Here is a 19,554-nt window from a genome sequence, read left to right as displayed (position 1 = left end):
TCTGGTAAGGAATTATCCCACGAGATTTGTAATTTCCACATATCTTGAAGCAAGATTTTTGCTGCAATTATAAACCTCACCATTGATTAAAGTAAGAAATACGTTAACTCCAAGCAAAATATCAATTTCTCCCGATTCATGAAATGTAGGATCTGCTAAAGTTAAATCTTGGAAGCTTTCATATAAATTCAAAGGTAATGTTACACTTGGAATGTTTCCTTTAATTCTGTCTATTATGTAAGCGGACGTTGATTTTCTGTAATTAGTATTGAAATGAGGTGTAAACAACAAGTCAACTTCTCCAGTAGTAGTTGTATTGAAAGTACCTAAGCATGACATTAATATCTTCGAATTCGTTTACTCTCAATCCTAAATTGATAGCTGTTTTCCGACGAACAAATGATTTTTTACTACCTGAATCTAGTAAACATCTACAATTTATGAATTCACTTTTTGAGTTTTGAACCTTAAATAAAGCAGTACACAAAAGTACATGACTACGTTTACTATTAGCATGAGCTCCAAAATGATAATTTTCACAGTTGTTTGCACAAACAGCTGGAGAAACCTCACTCAAGTTGTTTTCTGGTTTAATTTGTGATTTCGGAACAAACACTTGTGCTTCCGGTGAAGGGAATCTAGACGCATTTTTTGGTTTGAAATTATTTTCTAAATGCAAAATGCTATGATGATGCTTAAAACAATGTTTACAAGTATTTGCACTCTTACACATTTTAACTTCATGGACATTAGACAAGCAATTAAAACAAAGTTTATTAGTCTTAACAAACTCTATTCGTTTTTGCACTGGTAAGTTTAAAAAATTAGGACACTTGTGTAAAAAGTGATCTTCTTTACAAAATAAGCAAGTAGAATTAGTAATCAGAGAAGTAACCCTATTATACACTAGTTTATCTGATTTATGCGTTTTACTAATTAAAGGTTTACTGTTCTGTAATGTTCTAGCGTAATTCTTCAAAAATTCTATCAAGTCATTCAACTTTGGTATTTCGTCTTTTTTTAATTGACGCTCCCACCACAACTTTGTCGAAACATCAAGTTTTTGCAAAATAATATACATCAGCAAAGTATCACTAAAATTATCTATCCTTTGATCTAATAATTTCCAATGAGCGAGTTATTTCGTTTTCATTATCTACTAAATTTAACATCGATTCCAGATTTATTTAACATGCAGATTCCGTGTGTATTAATTTGTAAAACGTTAAGAATTCTTTTAATAAAAGCAAATATCTGTTCTCTTTTATTAGAAAATCTCTCTTCTAGTAAATTCCAAGCAATACTGAAATTTTGATCAGCTATGGGAATTGACTGAATAATGCGATAAGCATCATTTTTCAAAGAACTCTTTAAATATTGTAATTTTTGAGTTCCAGAAAGATTTGGATTGTTGCGAACACTAGCGTTAAATAAATCTTTAAATGTTATCCATTCTGTTAAATTTCCGCTAAATATGGGTAAAGATAATTTTGGTAACTTTAAGCTTTCAGAGATTGATTCAGGTATGACAGGTTTATCGCCATTTGCATTTACGAGCTTGTCGATCTTTAACTTACGAATAATTTTTAAGTGAACTTCCTCGATTTTCTCTAAAATCGACTGATCTTCGTCAACGAAAGTGTCTATTTTATCATCATCACAATTTGTATAAATTTCTCTAAATAGAGATTTAAAATCTTCCTTAAAGATTTTACATTTTTCTAAGATTAATTCAGCTTCAGCATTATCTAAATTGTCATAATCTATTTTCTCGATGAATTTCGTTAACTGTGTTTTCAAAATTTTCTTACGTTTTTTTTTCTATATCTGATTTTAAAAATATTCTAAATTCTCGATTTTACTAATACTTTAATTACAATAAAGTAGCAATAAAGAAATTTCAAATGCAATTAAAATGCGTTAACTATTTCACTCACCTCGAACACTGTATCCATTGCGTAACTCTTGAGAATTCTAAACCGAAAATGCATTATCAACAAACACCATCATAAACACGTAGAATTTTTATTCACAAGCGCGTTTTTTTTTTTTTTTTTTTTTTTCCCGAATCTCCGGCGTAGGATGACCAAATAATGTAGCGTAGCGGTATCTTAAATTTAAATTAATAAACATAAGAATGCATCTTTGCGAGTGTCTGTAGTTTAACTTTTATTTTAGCGATTTCAGCTTTAGAACATAACACAGCAAAAAGTAAAGCGCGAAAGTTACAATTAGCGAATGCAAGAATGCAAAAACAAAATGTGAGCTGCGCATACGATCTGCTCATTGCGAAATATTACCTCACAGACAGACATACGACTCTAGTGGCCGAAACAGAGGGCAAGGGGGGATGATCGTCTAGCAAAAGTGAAAGAAATGCAATTCAAGTGTTTAGATTAGTTTACACATAATGTTTCACTAAGATTAGTTTACTCATAATGTTTCACTACGAGTGGAATATTGTCATCGATTTTTAGATACACACTATTTTTTATTACACATTAAAAATAGCCTAAATTTATATAAATGTGCATGTATTTTTCTAGTTTTGGAAAAGGAGGGCAAGGGGTTTGATCGTCTAGCAAAAGTGAAAGAAATGCGCTTGATAAAAAAAGGTTGAGAACCACTCACTGATCTAGACTTCGTATTTGGTAAGTGTTACCATTGCGCGAAGCATAAGACATTCGCCCTAGTGCATTGGCACTTCGCAACTGTTAAATTTGGCAAAGCATAAAAATCTTTAATTTATATTTAAAATTAAATCAATCTGTTGTTGATTAACACACTCAGAATCTTAATAGTAATAAACACGTGTCTTAATAATTTAAATATTTATTTTCCTTTAATCGATACAGATTAAATTACCTTTAGTTTATAATATTTGTAGTTGAAAACTTTATGATTATTTTTATTTTTTGATATTTTGGATTTAAATATTTTTATCGCTGTAGGTTATATAACTGAAAAAGAATCATTTATTTTGAACATTTTTTGATATTTTGGATTTTAAAAATATTTCAATATCTTTTTTAATTTTTTTTTTTAATTTTAAGGACAAACTCTTTTTTATAGTATAGATCTTAATTCTGAAATTTTCAGACTGCTATTTTTTAAACATGAACTTAAAAATTAAAGTGCTTCAGAAAAATATAATATGCTTGGTATTTACCGTGCTATGACTAGAGATTATTTTAGATTTATTTTTAGCATCATAATTTAACTTTATCGTATAGTGAGCCAGGTAAGAAGTTAAAAAACAAATTTTCAATTCTGTTAACCATTTGTATTTCACTTCTATTTTATATTAAAATTATATTATCCGTCTGTTCTGTTAAAGATGGTAGTTCGAGACTGATGGTTAATCGATATTTCTCTGCCCTTTTCCTAACCTCAAAGCGTTATCAAATCTTTTTTTTTTTTTTTCCTTTCTTTTCGTTCGGGGAGGGTGCAGGAAGGATATGACTTTTTTTTATTTTTAAGGATAAATATTTATTTTTCAGTTATCCTAAATTATAATATTTTTACCCAGTCTTTGGCGAAATAAAAATAAAGGAAAATGACATCACTTGCGATACACTAAATACATATTTTGATTAATAATTTGATGAATAGGTATTATTGTAGAGAAAAGACAATTTTATCCGTATTTTCCAATTATCGCACTGAGTTGGGAGTCCTAGTAATTCATTAGTTTAATTTCCAATGATTTTTTTTTTTTTTTTTTTTTTTCAAGAAACACCTGACCGACTTTAGAAATATTTCTAAAGTCGGTTGTCTCTAATCTAACTTTTTTTTTTTTTTTTTTTTTGTTACTTCTAAAGAAGAAACCTTCAAACTGAGACACTTATTAATATTAAGAAAAGTCCCACTTCTTCCATGATAATAAATATCTTTCTTAAAATAACAGATTTAATGCAGGCTATAATAAATATTCCTTAGTTTAAAGTAGCTAAGCAGTAGTAGTAGTAGCTATTTCAATTCGCTCTACCAATCTGACCTTTTAACGAGATTCCTGAAATGTGACAATGGTGTGCAATCCGAAAATTGGCTATTGCATACCGTATGCTAAGTACGATGGTATCTATGGTGTGAAAAACATAAATCCACTAACGTTGCGAGGGGTTCAAATCGATTCTTTTGTTCTGGATAGCAGAAAAACATTTATGTACATCTTCATTTGCAGTACTTCATTTACGTACAGTATATATTTCAGTCACGGCAGCTGTATTTTACCTCAAACAGTGTTATAATAATAACAATAGGATGTTTTATAAGAAATGATTAATTACTTTATTTCTTTTTAGAAAAGTTCGTTTGGTATATGTCCAGGATCTGGAACGGATTAATAACGTTTGCTGAAATACTACTGTACTTGTCCTTTGCACTTGTAGAGTTTTTCTGTCAACGTAAGAAGTGGAACACTTGCACTAAATGTAAACGTGGGAGCCAACGAAGCTAAAAGCAGATTCTGGGGAGGTATCCCGATCAGGTGTTTTGTAGGGATTAGTCAGGTTAGTAACCTTCTTTTACTCCCTCTCTATGCCCTCCCTCAAACCCCCAGCTCAAGTTTCGCAACCGTTAGGAGGTTTTTCTGCATTTTAGAAGAAAATAGATCGAGGGATTATGTAAAAACTGCAGAGTGAAAAATAATCTCTCGAAATTTTCGAAGCTGGTAAAATCTTCATTGTTTGATGTACTGGCAATTAGATCATGTTCTGTTCCAGCGAAAGAGAAACCGTTAAAAGCAATAATTTGTTCTACCTACAACACAGAAAATTAATCCAAAAATTTCTGATGCAAATGCTTTCAAAGAAAACTGAACAGCTCACATAAGTTTTTATTCATAAATTTTGTCACCCCTTTCAATGACACCAATACTAGAATTAAAAATTCTTAAGAATCGGCTTGCTGCCTAAATTTGGAGGATAAAACTAGCTGCCAATTACGATAAATTGACTAAATTTATGTCACAGTTCAAATTTAACATCTAGTTTGCTGAACTAAAAGCATTTTAGGAAACTTCTCTGCAGCACAGCTATGAACCGGTTGAATTCCATCACTGAGTATAACATTATTTATTGATGCATCACTTGAGGTACCAGTTTTGATGGTCTTGCCGCTGACCTTCCAGTCAGTTTTAACGACGCGTTTCACGTTCACTATGAGAAGCTCTATTAATTCCTACTCAATATTACATTTATCAATAAATAATTATTTTATTACTTTATAACTATTGCGCAAGTATTAGGAAATTTATTTCAAAGTATCACGTATTAATTCAATCTTATATATATACAATAGTATATGAGTCAGAAATGTGGCAATATGTTTGATAGCATCGTCTGATGACAGTATTATGACTAATTGAAGCGAGGTAATGAATACGGAAAGTCCTATTTTCAAATTCAAAGAAACTTCACAGCAATAACAATCAAACTCACTTGATTGCTTCAAACTACTTGCCGTTTCGTATGTTTTCATAATTCTTACCAATATTGTTGCACCAGGACTTCTTCTTCAAGAACTGTTGCCAGTCCTTTGAAGAGTGCCCCCCTTTGGGTTCTTCCCATTGTTTAAAAATTGTTTTCTACGCTTAAAATCGTGTTTCTATATTCTTACTGCTTTACGATCAGTCTAGCATGAAATCGTACATGCTGCAGCTTTAGCCTGCGACTGTATGTGCAGTGCCATTCTATTCTAATAACATAAGATAGAAATTAAAACTCCCATTTGAAGTGAAAAAATGAAGCTTCAGTTGTAATGCACTATTCATTTTTCTCTCTGCAATATACAGTTGTACAGCCACTAGGTGTTTTTTCCCCATAAAAATGTGTAAAGTAACTCCGGATCTTCCGACTGCCAGCCGGACATTCTTTTCGATTGCTCCACAAAGGCACGCGGTAAGGATGAAGAAAATATATAGTAATACAGTAAATTTACTTCAGGGTGGTATACTTCTGGTTCACTGGATTTCACCACATTTACTGAACAGCAGAAATACTCTAAATCTGGTGACACTTGATGATATTCAGGCGACTATGAAGCTTTTGAACTGCTGAAAAAAAATGTACAAACCTTCAAAAGAATAGCACCAATGCGTGCAGTTTTATATAATAGAACTATTATTTTGTAGTTGAAATACATAACATACAACATCAAAAATCTTTTTATTAATCACATTAATGGTGCAAATGTGTATATAAGCTATTAGACAGGTATATTAAATAAACTATAAACATGATTTAATAATATTGTCTTGGTCATGTTTACATAACTTACTAAGAAATATACTATCTTCAGTAACACCATCCCCTCTTCCAACGATAAGCACTGCATTTTTGTAATCGGAAATAAAAAACACAAAAAAATGCCATGATAATGTACATATTTCTTAATAATTTTTTGAATATTGAGAATTATGTACATTAATATGGCATTTTTTACATTCATAAGCCATGCTTTGTTCCATTTCAAAGAAAAATTAAAGACCTAACATCCAGAGAACGGCAGTAGTTCTCAAAGCTAAAAATTTGCGTGATTACGTGGATAATTACTCCTGCGGTGGCAAAACATATCGTAAAGTATGAAGAAGCGAAATAACTCGAAATTCGATTCTATTATGCTTTATAGAAAAATATTCCTATTTCTTCGAGACAGACTTAATGTAACAATGAAAATAAACAAATTGTCATAAGTGTTTTCCATGAACTATAATATACAGCGCATTTTAAAAATTTGATATTAAGAAATTAATGTACCGCAGATGAAAATGCATCACATCTTTTTCTCTGCAACTATATTTTTTAACCATATCAGATTTCTATGTTATATCGAAACATTATTATACATCGAAACATTATAGAAATATCCCGAGTTACATTTTATGCTTCCTTCCTTTCTTACACAGCTGTAATACATTATATTCTCAAGATACATTTCCACTTCTAAAAAGTTTTCAAATTCTCATATAGCCAACATATCAAACTTTAATACGTGTTTTTCAGAGTGAAAATGAGTTCTGATGTTATGCAATATAACTTTGCACTCTCGCAATTAACTTTTAGAAATCAACCGACTATTAATAATTATTCAATCAAGATTCGCTGAATGCAACGTTCAAATACAATTCTCTGGTAATGACTATAAATATCGGAAGATTGAAAAGCCCCATGGCTACTAATGATGGTCATTGCATGTCTAAAATGATTTAATATCTACCTGCAATAAAAATGCTAAAGTACCCTTTATTGCTCTTATCTGCATATTTCGTGTCGCTGATTAAGTATGTGCTACACATCGTAATTTTCTCGTCAATCAACATATATCTCGTTTATCATTAGGATGATGATTAATGATAAAATAAGATTATTAATAACATGCGTGAGTTTTAATTACTATTTATGTGCTGAGAAGTTTTCTATGAAACATAGGATTAGGCTTCTCATGTTTCATATTTTTGCTCGTCGTATATCAAGAAAGGGAAATAGTTCGACATTACTGGTTGCGGTGGATTTCACCGATTATAGGATTTAGGAGGAAAAGAAAAAAGCAAAAGATATATATATATATAGAGAGAGAGACAGACAGACAGAGAGAGAGATGTACACTTAAGCTCCAGAGGTGCTACTGTCTGAATCATTTTTCAGACTGCTGCCACCAAATGTTATCGCAATGTATTATTTAAAAAATATAAATAATAAAGAATCTGTACGTATGCATGTGCGTATTCTTCGCACTGTGAAAAACGATGGCACTTGCAGCCACCGAATTTTAAAAGCAAACAAAAGTGAATGGTGAGTCCAAAAGCAGATTGGTAACCTACGTTGTTCAGCCAGAGTATATAAAGAAAAAAAACCTTCGAAAAAATCTTCTGATGTGATGTGAAAATTTGAAACCTTTAGATTTTTCTTCTATCTTTTCCCTCTTTCTTTTATTATTGTTCTTGTTATTTAAAACTTTATATTACAGCCTGATACCTCAGAACGGAGTTTGTCATAAAATAAATAAATGTAACACTGACTTTTGCCAAATGATTAAACTGAATTCTTAGTGTTAATTTAAGTTACTACCAATAATCGAATTTACAAGAGATAAAATAGTGTCAAAACCTTTTCAGTACCATAAAAAAATATAAGTGCGGCATCAGTATAGCAAATCCAAAAAGCAGAGGAATTTTTCAAATAATTTAATCTCAAAATAGCACATGTATGACAAATACTGGACTGAGGGATTTATTTACCCTCATTCTAATTCTTCGATTCTGTAGTTTTAATAAAAGTAATTAGTTTTTCATTTACAGTATAAGCGAAATGGAATTCCCTACGTCTGACCAGACATTTCGCCTCTTCTTCAATTAAAACATTATAATGTGCACTAATAAAAAGCGGTTTAAAATTGGAAGAAATCTGAAGACAGTTCCGAAGAAAAATATTTTAAAGTTTATCGACAAGTTCAAACGATGTTCTATCCAAATTTTTGTATATAGAACCATCTATCTGCCTTTCTAATGTTAGAAACATACTCAGGAAATCTCCAAAATCTTTGGGCTATTACCTAACTCTAGTATAATGTATTTGTGAGACTTAACAAATGCTGCCACAACTCGAGATGAAAAATGTTTAATTTATCTCTCATCTATGGCATATTAGCTAATTCTCAGGGCTATTGTGCGGTTTGATAAAGCATAAGATCTTTTATATGTCTTTCTAATTTAATCCTCTGTAATTGCTTAAAAGTCTGAACAATCAAGAGCAATAAAGGTATTTTTACTAACATAATCCTTCGATTGATATGATAATTCATGTAACTTAAAATATATTCAATATATGATATAACCCATTATTAGTGACGAAAACTTCAGCACTATTGTAATCAATTAAAAGATACTGTAGAGTTTGATTTGTTTTGGTAGCATTGTAAGGATCCTAAGTTTTACTAACGTTTATTTTATTTTAAATCTTTACTATCACTTCTTATTTTCTACTTCCGGCCAGAATTAAAAGCTTTAACTTATTTATGCAAATTTGTCTTGCGAACGCCAAGTACTTAAGTTGTGGCTTTTTGCCAAGCAAGAGAGAGGAAGGAGCTATTAGAAGCAGGCCGCTTGCCATAGTAGTTTTACTCGGTTGCTGGTTGCCTTCAAGGCCAGAGGTTTAATCCTCTTGATAATTTTAAAGGTATCGTAGTGTTAGCAGTTCTCTGTACTACATACGGCTTTTTGAAAATATACTGTCAATCTTGGAGTTAGGCACTTGTTTATTAATCCAAAGTTAGTTTAGTTAGATTTTTAGTTAATATTTTTTATATTCTTACGTTCAGACCACAAGTGCTTGGTCTCTGTATTCCGAAGTTCCGGAAATCATTGTAAAGAGAGAAAAATAAAGGGTTTCGTATACCCTTCCTGTGTGTATTGTCTACTTCCCAAATTTATTGAACATAGCTTTAGTAAGCTCCCTGTTCCGAGTCAGGACAGTTAATGTTCCCAAAGCAAGTAAGGAGGAACACAGAACCTGATAGCATTAAACTGGTATCAAACCCTGACAGAGTTGGAGTAAATTACCGTTGTGTCTGAAACGCAATTCAGATTCTTAAGAAAATTAAAAACCAACTTTGTATTAAATCATAAGTTTGAATATAAATGGCACTGCTCACTTAAACAGTCAACCATTTGCGGCGATGTAACTTTAAGTAATAGTAAATTCAAATTTCAAATTAAGACTAGTAATCAAAAGCTATAGAAATGGCTTTCAACGCAAAGTTGGCGCAAACTTCTATCCGGTGTCACAAATAAAATGTCGGCAAATGCAGTGCAAAACTGAAGAATGCAATCTTATCTGAGCTAGCAGAAGCCTAGTAGCATGTCCTAGAGAGGGAGAAACACGTTTTGCTTTACAACCTTACAACCTCAGCTTAAATACTCAACATAATTTGCATTTTGGTGAAGAAATGTAAAGAGAGGTGACAGTAAAGCTCTAAATCATAAAATAACTCATTATTCAAATAATAGTAACCTTACAAAGTTTCTAAAGCAATGTATTACGTACTTTGGTACAGAATACTTCATTCTTTTTATTAATATAAAAAAATCAACTACATAAAAAATCTATCGGAACTTTTATTTTTTGCCTATGTAAAATTGCCAGAACCATTTTGAGGCATTGATTAAAATCTTAACTGTTTTGCACCAGCTCAAAAGGAAGGGAGTAATATTTTTACGCTTGTTGTTATTGTCTTATACCGAGCTTTAACGACTTGATTAGAAGGCCGTATTATCAATGTAGTAAGCAGTAATGGCGTTTTTAAAACTCGGAAAGTTTTCTGGGTAAAGACTGAATGAAACTGGACTAAAATAGCATCTTGAAGAACCCTAGATTTAATCATCTTAATAACGGAATACTCAGCAGAAGTTCTAATCAAAACTTCCTTTTCTTGTATATAATTAGGAAGAATTTTGTCATAGTCGGAGAACCTCTGTAGCCGATGAGAATAAACAGCAGGTCAGTGTGCCCTGCTTATTAATCGCGTTTTTAACAATCTAAGAAAGAGTGTCGTCATTGTTTAGTTTTTGTCAAAATTTTCATTCATTTTTTTCGAAGTTTATCAGATTTTTTCAACTGAATGATCCTGTCTGAAATCAGATTGCATGGTTTAAGCTGATATGTATCAAAAACAGCATTCCATTCTTTATTGGATAATTCGTTCAAACATAGTCATGGAAAGAAGAAGTGTTATGAGTGCCAATATCTTGAGAGACTTTTTGGCGGGTCTTTTTAACGGCTCGTTTGGTCTTTTGGGAGTCTTTTTAACAGCTTAGACGACAGCTGTTTTCCCAGGCATCACGAAAGAAGGAATTAAAGATATTAGTGGCTTTTTTTTTTTTTTTTTTTTTTTTTTTTTTTACAATCTGTAAATTTTTGTTTGGAACGTGGTCAATTCAGCTTTTCTGGGTTTTTTAAGCTACTTTCGACGATAATATAAACTTCTCAGGTAGTTATAGGTTGAATACGCTAATTTTTTTATCGCATTTAAAAAGATTTTGCTTGTCCATCAATCCTTACATCTTGACGATCGGACTGATATTCATTCTGAAATTGTTTCTTGAACTGATTTGCGAATATTTCCGCAAACTGTTTCGGACAAATAAATTTGTGTGTTTACTGAAATCGTGTTAATGCTGCTAGTTATTTTTTGATTTGTTCAGTAACTTTCCATATCGAGAATGTCCGTGTGTGAGGCTATTAATGAAATTTTTCCAACTTCGATGTTCCTAAGAATTTGATTTCACTGCCTGATTTTTTTGGTTATACATATTAAAAAGAACGAAAACTTTAAAAAGTGGTTCTTGATTAGTATTGCCATTGCGCGAAGCATAAAACCTTTAATATATCTTCATGCATGTGTCCTTTGGCAGCGCATTGTCATTTCTCAGAATGCTGCGATTCGTCAAAGCGAAAGATCTTGATTTATGATTCAAAATCTTATTTAGAAAGTGGATGATTTAAAAACAATACATACACTTCTTTAGGATTTACATTTTTTAAAAATATGTCCAACTGATATAAATAAAATGCTTTTTATTACATTATACCCCACTGATAAATTTTATGAGCATTTGCAATTTATTGCAACTAATTACATATGTTTGTGTTACCATATGTTAAACATCTTGCGAAATTTTTTTTAATTTATGATATTTCGCCTTTTTTTTAAATTTTTATTTTTTATTGTTAATGATAAATTCTTCTCCGAGATGTAATCAGATTCTCATTCCTTTGCTCTTCCAACATGTTCCTCCTATGGTTCCTTTGGCAACCTATATAATCACGTAGAAGAAGGATTTGGTTATTTAGAAGTTGCCAGTGATACCTCTTCTTTTAAGATGAGAACTTGATAATCCATCCCGTTATATATAAGTACGCTCCATTCAAATTATTATTATATTATTTACACATGCCTAGCTTTTGGCACATAAGCCTTATTCATTATGAATTTAAAACGGGACTTTCAAAGTATTTTCAATCCGTAAAGTCACAGTCGATAAGGTTGAATAACTTTGCTTAATTTAAAAGTTGTGCTTCTCCCACTGCCTAATATTTATAAAATAATCAAAATTTCAATAAAATAAAATAGATAACAACATTCGTATGTTAGCAAACGGTATATTTCTTTGAGAAAGCGGTCAAAATTCTTTCGGAATTCTCAAATGTAAAATGCTTACTGTCCCTGTAAAGGGAGCAGGTGGTGAACACGTAGCCGTAACACAAGGCACTTTCTCTTGATTTGGAAGTAAACATCGTCTGCTTTCTCACCTCTGAATTTTTTTGTGACCCCTGCCGCTAGACGACCTTTCTCCTTTACCCACTGTAAGCACCTCGCGGTTCTATTTCTTCTTTTTTTTAATTTTACTTTTTTATCTCCCCCTCATTCGAACACTATATTTTTTTTATTATTTTTTTTACGTTACTCTCTCTCCCTTGAACTGAATCAGCAGAAGGCAGATCAAAAGATTTCGGTAGCCAAACATTCTAACTCCTCCCCGTCTCGTAAGGGGAAACCGTCTGCAAGGTGGCACGAAGTAAAATCGTTCCTCATCCCCTCTCTCCTTCCCCAACATTTCGGGATCAACTTTTTCTTTTCTGCAAAAACTGCCCCAGACCAAAAATTCCTTTTCTTCTGTAAGTTGCACATTTTTTTTTATCCTTCCCTTCCCTTAATGCAATTTCTTTCTTCTTTTTAAGCTCATTTTTTTTTTTCTTTTCAATACGAATGTTTCATTGAACTTTCGTTAGATAACAAGTATGGAACGGACAGGTCTGGAAATTTGAGCTGTTAACTGGGGTCTGGCTAAAAAGAAGGCAATGTCGTGTATCAGAACAATTGTCATTTCAGCTCTGTTTTGAAAATGCTGGAGACAGCATGTAAGGATCATTTAGTGAACATGAAATTTAGTTTCATATCCACAAAAGTCGAGTTGAGTTTTATTTTTACGGGAGCCATGTATTAATTACAATTCTATATGCTCATTTTTGGATTATTACGAATAATCAAGGGTTAAGTGTACTTGGATGTAACATTATTTTATTCTTTCTCTCTTTTATACTTGATAAATAGCACCGTAGTGTATTTTTGAACATTTATTTACAATTAAAAATTGCATTAACTTATAAATAATTTAAGTGCACGATATTGAAACCTCTATAGCGTATTTAAAAGTTATTCTTGTAACTGGTAGCATAGTGATTTAGTTACTGCAGTTAATGGCTCGATCGTGATTTTTTTTATATACAAGAAGAAGCTACTTGTAAATAATAATATTTATTAAAAATACAATAAAAATTGCAGCAGTTCATATAATTACAAAGCACTTTTGATTTTTTAAAGATTTTGATTTCAGAAATACACTTCTTTTAAAGCAGATCTTTGAAATATATATAACTTATATAAAAAATCCTTAAACTACAGTATTTACATGAATTACCTTTTACAATAAATGAAAACCGTTACCATATAATTAGAAGAACACAAAATAAATATGCAATAAATATATCATTTGTACATTTAATTTTATGCAGAATTGTTTTATTTCTATATCCTAAAATGTTAACACACTGCCTTAACATTATAAAACAGCATTAAATTTGAAATTCATATTTGCATAGAAAATTTAAATGAAATCATGAATACTTTAGCATGTAAAATTTTTCTAACAGTTTTTTTAAATTAAAATATTTGTTGTTTAATTTATTTTATCAGAAAATTATTCAAAACTAGAAACAAATATGAAATTCTATGTATATTCGTACAACCATGTATAATGTTTAAAAAAGAAGTCAAATTTAACTCTAAATTAGCTATTCCGACAAGGCCTTGGAAACTACAGTCCTTAGAATTCGATTGAAGCTATGCTTTACAGTCGCTTTACGATAATAACTTCAATGTTCGAATTTAAAAATGAAAAAAATCTTTGATAAACCGTATACAGACAGAATAATAAAATCGTCGTTCAGTTTTATAAAACTTGTCTAATCGATAAGGCACGTGTCATTCTTAATATTTTATACTTTTAGTTTCGAAAAATTTGAAAAGATAAAATATGTCAGGACATTCTAGAAAAAGAATTTTTCAATAAAAATCTCCAAAAATTCGATTTCAGCATCGTACGTAAATAAAATTAAGTAAAATAAATAAAATATCTTTTGGTGGAATTGCTATAAAAAATTAAACATCAAGTGGATTAATCGAAGTAAAATAAATTCATTTCTTCGGATATCAAAATATGCGTTAGTGGAGAAATGATGCAAAAACTCAAATTTTATTAATCATATTTAAACAGAAATTCTTTCGCGGTGTGAATTCCTGAAAATTTTAAGTTGTTTTCCGAGGTTTCTTCAACATCAGGTGTTACCCCGAACATCAGATAAAATGGGAATTTCAGGTTTTTTCCAGAAATTTCTTAAAATTTCTTTTCTAATTGTAAGACATTTTGCTAAGCAATTTTAATATTGGCTTTCATTAGCATTTATGCAAAAAACACACTGAAAATTAAACTTTCTGTAAATACAAGCAACAGCTTTGGACCTTGAACCAAGATTCCAAGTCATAGGCAGTTAAGAATTTTTATATTGTTATCAGTGATTTACAGCCTACTGTTCAATGAATTAGCAGATTGACAACTGTCTTCCTACAAGCGGCCCCGTTTGTAATTGAAAAACCCATTTCGCAGGAAAAAACTATTATTTGGTAAAGTGGGTGTCTTATCATGATCAATTTAAATCATTCAATTAAGGCCTTTCAGATCAAGACCTTTCAGATGAAGAATTGAATGTATTTATTTTCAATGACACTTCTATGTTCGAAGATAAGAAGCCAAATAAATATATATAAATTTCATTACTGAAAAGTTACTGCAAGAGAATTTACACAGTGTGAAACTTTATTAGATTTCTGGAATACTTTTCAGTACCGATAAAAAATGTCAGTGCTGAACGAATCTCTTCCAAATTAAAATCGTGTTAATAGAATAGTAGACAGAGCATTAAATCGGAAAATTTAAGTAGCTGGTAATATAAAGTATTAAGAAAATCATCCATTTAAATGGAAATCATGATTATAAATGTGAGTATAATTTTTTGAATTATGTAGTATAATGTTTATATAGGTATGCACTAGGATATTTGCATAAATTTATGGTATACATTTCTTTTAAATGCCATTTTTATTCTCGGAGCGAAATTTTCGCGAAATTAATCATGTAATCACAAACCACGAAACTTCCGCAAATTTCGAAGTTCTTCTCACAACTGACTCGCGAATTTTGACTTTTTTTCTACGATAAAATTACTGCATTATTTATATTCATTGTATTCTCTGTTAATTATTCTTTAAACATTCCTCATAACTGAAGCTTCTCTAAAATACATTTATGAAGTACATCGTTTGGCAAATTGCATCTCTTTCGTATTTTTTCTGCGCTTTCGATTTAGCTTTGTCCCACCTGAAGGTGATTATTTTAGTATATGAATTTAGAAATTAAAGCTCTTATTTCTATTACATACTTTAGGTACATCAATCATACTTCCTGATTTTCTCCTTCATTAATTCTTGCTTTAAAATATCGTAATGCCTTTTTTACTATACATGTAGGTAGAATAAATTCCTGTAATAATTCGACTTTCTTCGTTCGTAATAATACGATAACAAATACTCAGGTACACAACGTCATTGCTTTTTCTCTTAAGGCCTTCCAGTTCTAGGGTTTCAATAAACAGCTTTTCGATGTCATTTGTGTTCATATTTAATGAACAAACACATTTTAAAAGCATAATTTTAGTGGTTCGAAAATCATATTTACCAAGGTCTCCAAATATACTGCGAAGCCTCCCCTTGATTATTTTGATCTGATCTCATAACTGAATCCCCTTCACTTCTTGAACAGTTCTCTTCAGAACTCGTATCTGAAAAGTTACTGGACACAGGCGAAGCGACACAATTCTGTCTCTGTCGTTGTACATATGTGTTATTCTTCATCTTACTGCTAGGCCAAACCAAGCGAAAAGCGCTGAAAGTTTGCGCAACATTATTTTCATCAGATATTAAATTAGCTGGCAGAACTAGAGCCCATTCACCATTGGGCAAGCGCTTAGGCACAAGTGGTATCTGTTGTAAATGGTTACAAAATCCTTCGTCACTTTCTCCCTTCTGTTCCCAAAATGAGTTGCCTTCATCGTCACAAAGATCGGATGAGTTCTCTAACATTTGCTGTTCTATAAAACAAGGATTAAGCCTTTCTCTTGCATAAGCCATGGAATATTGTACTTTAGACGATCCATCAGACTCCAGTGATGACGTCGAAGCTCTCCCTTTATCTAATTCGTACATATCCGACGATGAAGCAAGTCTAATATTCTCATTCAAACTCTCGGGGGAGGAAGATCCAACCGTTGTGAAGTTAGGAGCATTTAAGGTCGATGATACTGACTGTCTATTGAAGGCAAAAACATTATCATGTTCGTTTTCAGTATGATGATTATCAAGTCTATTTACTACAGCATCAAATTTTGTAGATTTTGCTAATAAAACTTGGTCTGAGCAATTTATGACATTACTTTGTGGCGGCGGAGAGTTTTCGTTACTCCTGAACCCAGACGAAGACGGGGATGAGTTATCATACATTTCATCTGAATCATCTTTCTTGCCACATTCCACAAGAGGCTCAATGTTCCGGATGTCATGAAGCCTTCTGCACAGGTGATCTTTGAGTCGTCTCTGAAGTTCAGCTTCAAGACCAGACAACTGGGGATCCATCAGATTGGAAAGGAAAAGATCCACCTCTCGGGCACACTCCGAGTATCCTATCTCGAATTTTTTCTTCGGATGATGAGCATCTATTAAGGAAACTAAATAAACAGAAAACTATTAATGACAAGAAGTATAAGGAACAATGCTCAGTTAGATAAAATTATTAACACTAACATTAATTAATAATATTTATTTCAATAAATTAGTTACTGGTTCCATGTGCTTAAAATTTAGAGCTCTTTATTACTACGTGTTGCTTATTATTATTATTACCATGTATTAAGAGAACTACTGTATTACTTACTACATTCTATATACATGCATTAAGGCAGAATGTTAGGCCTTCATTCATAAGAAGAAGAATCCAGTTTCAAAGTTTTCAGATATGTAGGGAAAAAAAGCACATTTTTCAAGTCAAAACACGCAAGAAAATTTATTCACTTCAAACTTTTTATCAAATCTTCTTAAACTACAGAAGTTTCTTTGAAATCATGGCTACTTCCATATTTTTTTAATTCGCCTGGAAATGTTTCAGTTTTTAAAAACGTTGGCTGAATTTTCTGCATTTACAGAAACATGAAAAGCAAAAGTTCTTTCTCAAAAAAGAGATTCATTGGAAGTGTAAAACTTTAAAAAGTTTCTTAGTGTCTTTGGAAGACCTTTTAAAAATGACATGACTACACTGAGAGTAAAGTTAGCCTGGAAACACTGACGGAATCAGTTTACTTCTATTTCTTAGATACTTTCTCGTGCTGAGTGTTCTCTGAAACTGATGTATCACCCGTTAGGGTATTTAGTGTTGACTATTGTTGCATTTACTTCATTATTAAAAACCAAACTGGCTTTGTTTATCGATTTACAAGCAATTATCTTTTATTTTCCTTTTATTAGGAAAGCGGCAAGTTCATATAATTTGGTAAAATATATAAAAAAAAAAATCAAATGAACAATCTTTTATAATACAGGCATATATGACCAGAAAATGAACAATATCAGTCCACAATGACAGGTTAATTTGTAGTTTTTATGTTTTACTTTCAGAAAACATATATAAAAAAGCAAAATTAGGCATATATAAAAAGCAAAATTAGATTATAAAAAAGCAAAATTAGGCAGATAGGATAATTAACAGTACAGTATATCAAAACGAGTTTCCAAAGATTAGAATTCAAATTGTAGGAGGTAGAAGATAAAGAAAAAGGAGACAAAGACCTGGAACAAAGCTATGTGTGTTATGCAAATTATAAATGTTTGTTATGAAGAAGTAATTTCGAAAATTAGTTATTTAAAGCAAAACTAATGTCTTCGTGAACAGAGTGTGACATTAATATAAGAGTTCATTAAATTCAGTCAGCGCTAAGCTTTCATTTCAAACGCTGACTACTCTTCTAATTTCTATCAGCTTCTTACAAGAGGTGTCACTTGCAAGGAATGAGAACAGAGTATTTGAAAATGTACAATGATAAGTGAAAATGAAATGTCTAAATCTATTCCGGTATCTGTCTCTCTCAAGTTTCGGATTTCATTCCTGTCGACGCTGCTTATTCGAATACGTAATTGGGAACAGGAAGATAAAATTTTTATGTCGAGATTTATGTTGAGACAAAAGACCCGATAGCGGCCTCCCGCCAATCTGTCCTCATCATTGCAACACCGAGCACGTCTTAATTATTGTCATAACAGAGTGCGAAAAATGGCTGTTTGATATCATAGTCTCGTTTGTCATGTCACTTGATGAGCGGCTATTTGTCAAAAAGAGGATGGTATGTAAAAGCGTGAAATTACACCTTAAAGGTGGCAATTACAAAATGGCGGATTTATTTTAGGCTCTTCACCCTCGTTATTATCCGTAATGTTCGAAGTAAAACATCGCATGCAGAGAGAAAATGAATTAACTTCCGACTTTCCCAGCTTCATGATTTTACTGGATCTCAGAAAACGTTTGGATTTTTCAATATATTACCGAATTCGAGAGCTGCGTTTGCATTAACAATAAGGCCTTTTTAAATGCGAGCTAAGAATGGATGCCTCAAATTGAAAAAAAATTAGCTTTGAGACTGAAAATGCTATTAAATAGTGAGAAAAAATCTGAATTTTCCGTAAGAAATAATTTTTTTAATACTTCGGATTAAACTAACTTCTAATACGAAAGATCTGGAAAGATTTTGTAGACTGCAGGAAATTATATTTATTTTGCCACGTTAGGTAATACTTGTAAATTATAATTTAAAATCACCAACTACTGCTTAAATGCCATAAAGTCTTTTCTACTAGACCAAGGACACACAATAGATTACTGAATACCGGGGGGGCATTAAACTAAAATTATGTAATATATTTTGAAAATTAATAATATTTTTTAAAGTGCATAAATTTTTTATGCAATAAGTGCAATATAATGAAATATCTGATGTGGATATCGCATGACTTCCTTCATAAATTATACACTTTTTAGCTGCACTTCATTCAAACTTATTTCCTTTTCTTATTTAAGTAATTCAAGTCTCACTTCGCGACATAAAAACTCAATCTTATTTGATATAAATAAAATAATAATTAAATAAAATAATAATTATTTTATCAATTAAAAACTGTAAAATAAAATAATAATTAAAAAAACTAAAACATCAAATGCAGGTAAAACAATTAATCTTTTTTACAACTAAAATTAGAGTTTCTAGCCAAAAACAAGCAATTCGGCCACCTGGTAGGAAGACAAATTTTTCGATGCACAAATTGGAAAGTTTACTTTTGGAC

General features: G+C 31.4%; 1 protein-coding gene across 1 annotated transcript in view; it reads right to left on the bottom strand.

The window, feature by feature from the left end:
- Positions 1-13,337: 13,337 nt before the first annotated feature.
- LOC118199859 (uncharacterized) overlaps positions 13,338-19,554 on the bottom strand; it is a 37,582-nt gene continuing 31,365 nt past the window's right edge. The window contains exon 4 of the mRNA XM_035371722.2: positions 13,338-16,895. Within this exon, the coding sequence (XP_035227613.1) occupies positions 15,847-16,895 (1,049 nt within the window). The 3' untranslated portion in view covers positions 13,338-15,846. The remainder of the gene's footprint in view (positions 16,896-19,554) is intronic.

The sequence above is a fragment of the Stegodyphus dumicola genome, chromosome 8, assembly GCF_044657685.1.
Source record: "Stegodyphus dumicola isolate Sdum_Otavi_A_Nest chromosome 8, ASM4465768v1".
In the NCBI taxonomy this organism is placed as follows: Eukaryota; Metazoa; Arthropoda; class Arachnida; order Araneae; family Eresidae; genus Stegodyphus; species Stegodyphus dumicola.
The sequence above is the reverse complement of the archived record's forward strand: the minus strand, read 5'-3'. Positions and strand labels throughout refer to the sequence as shown.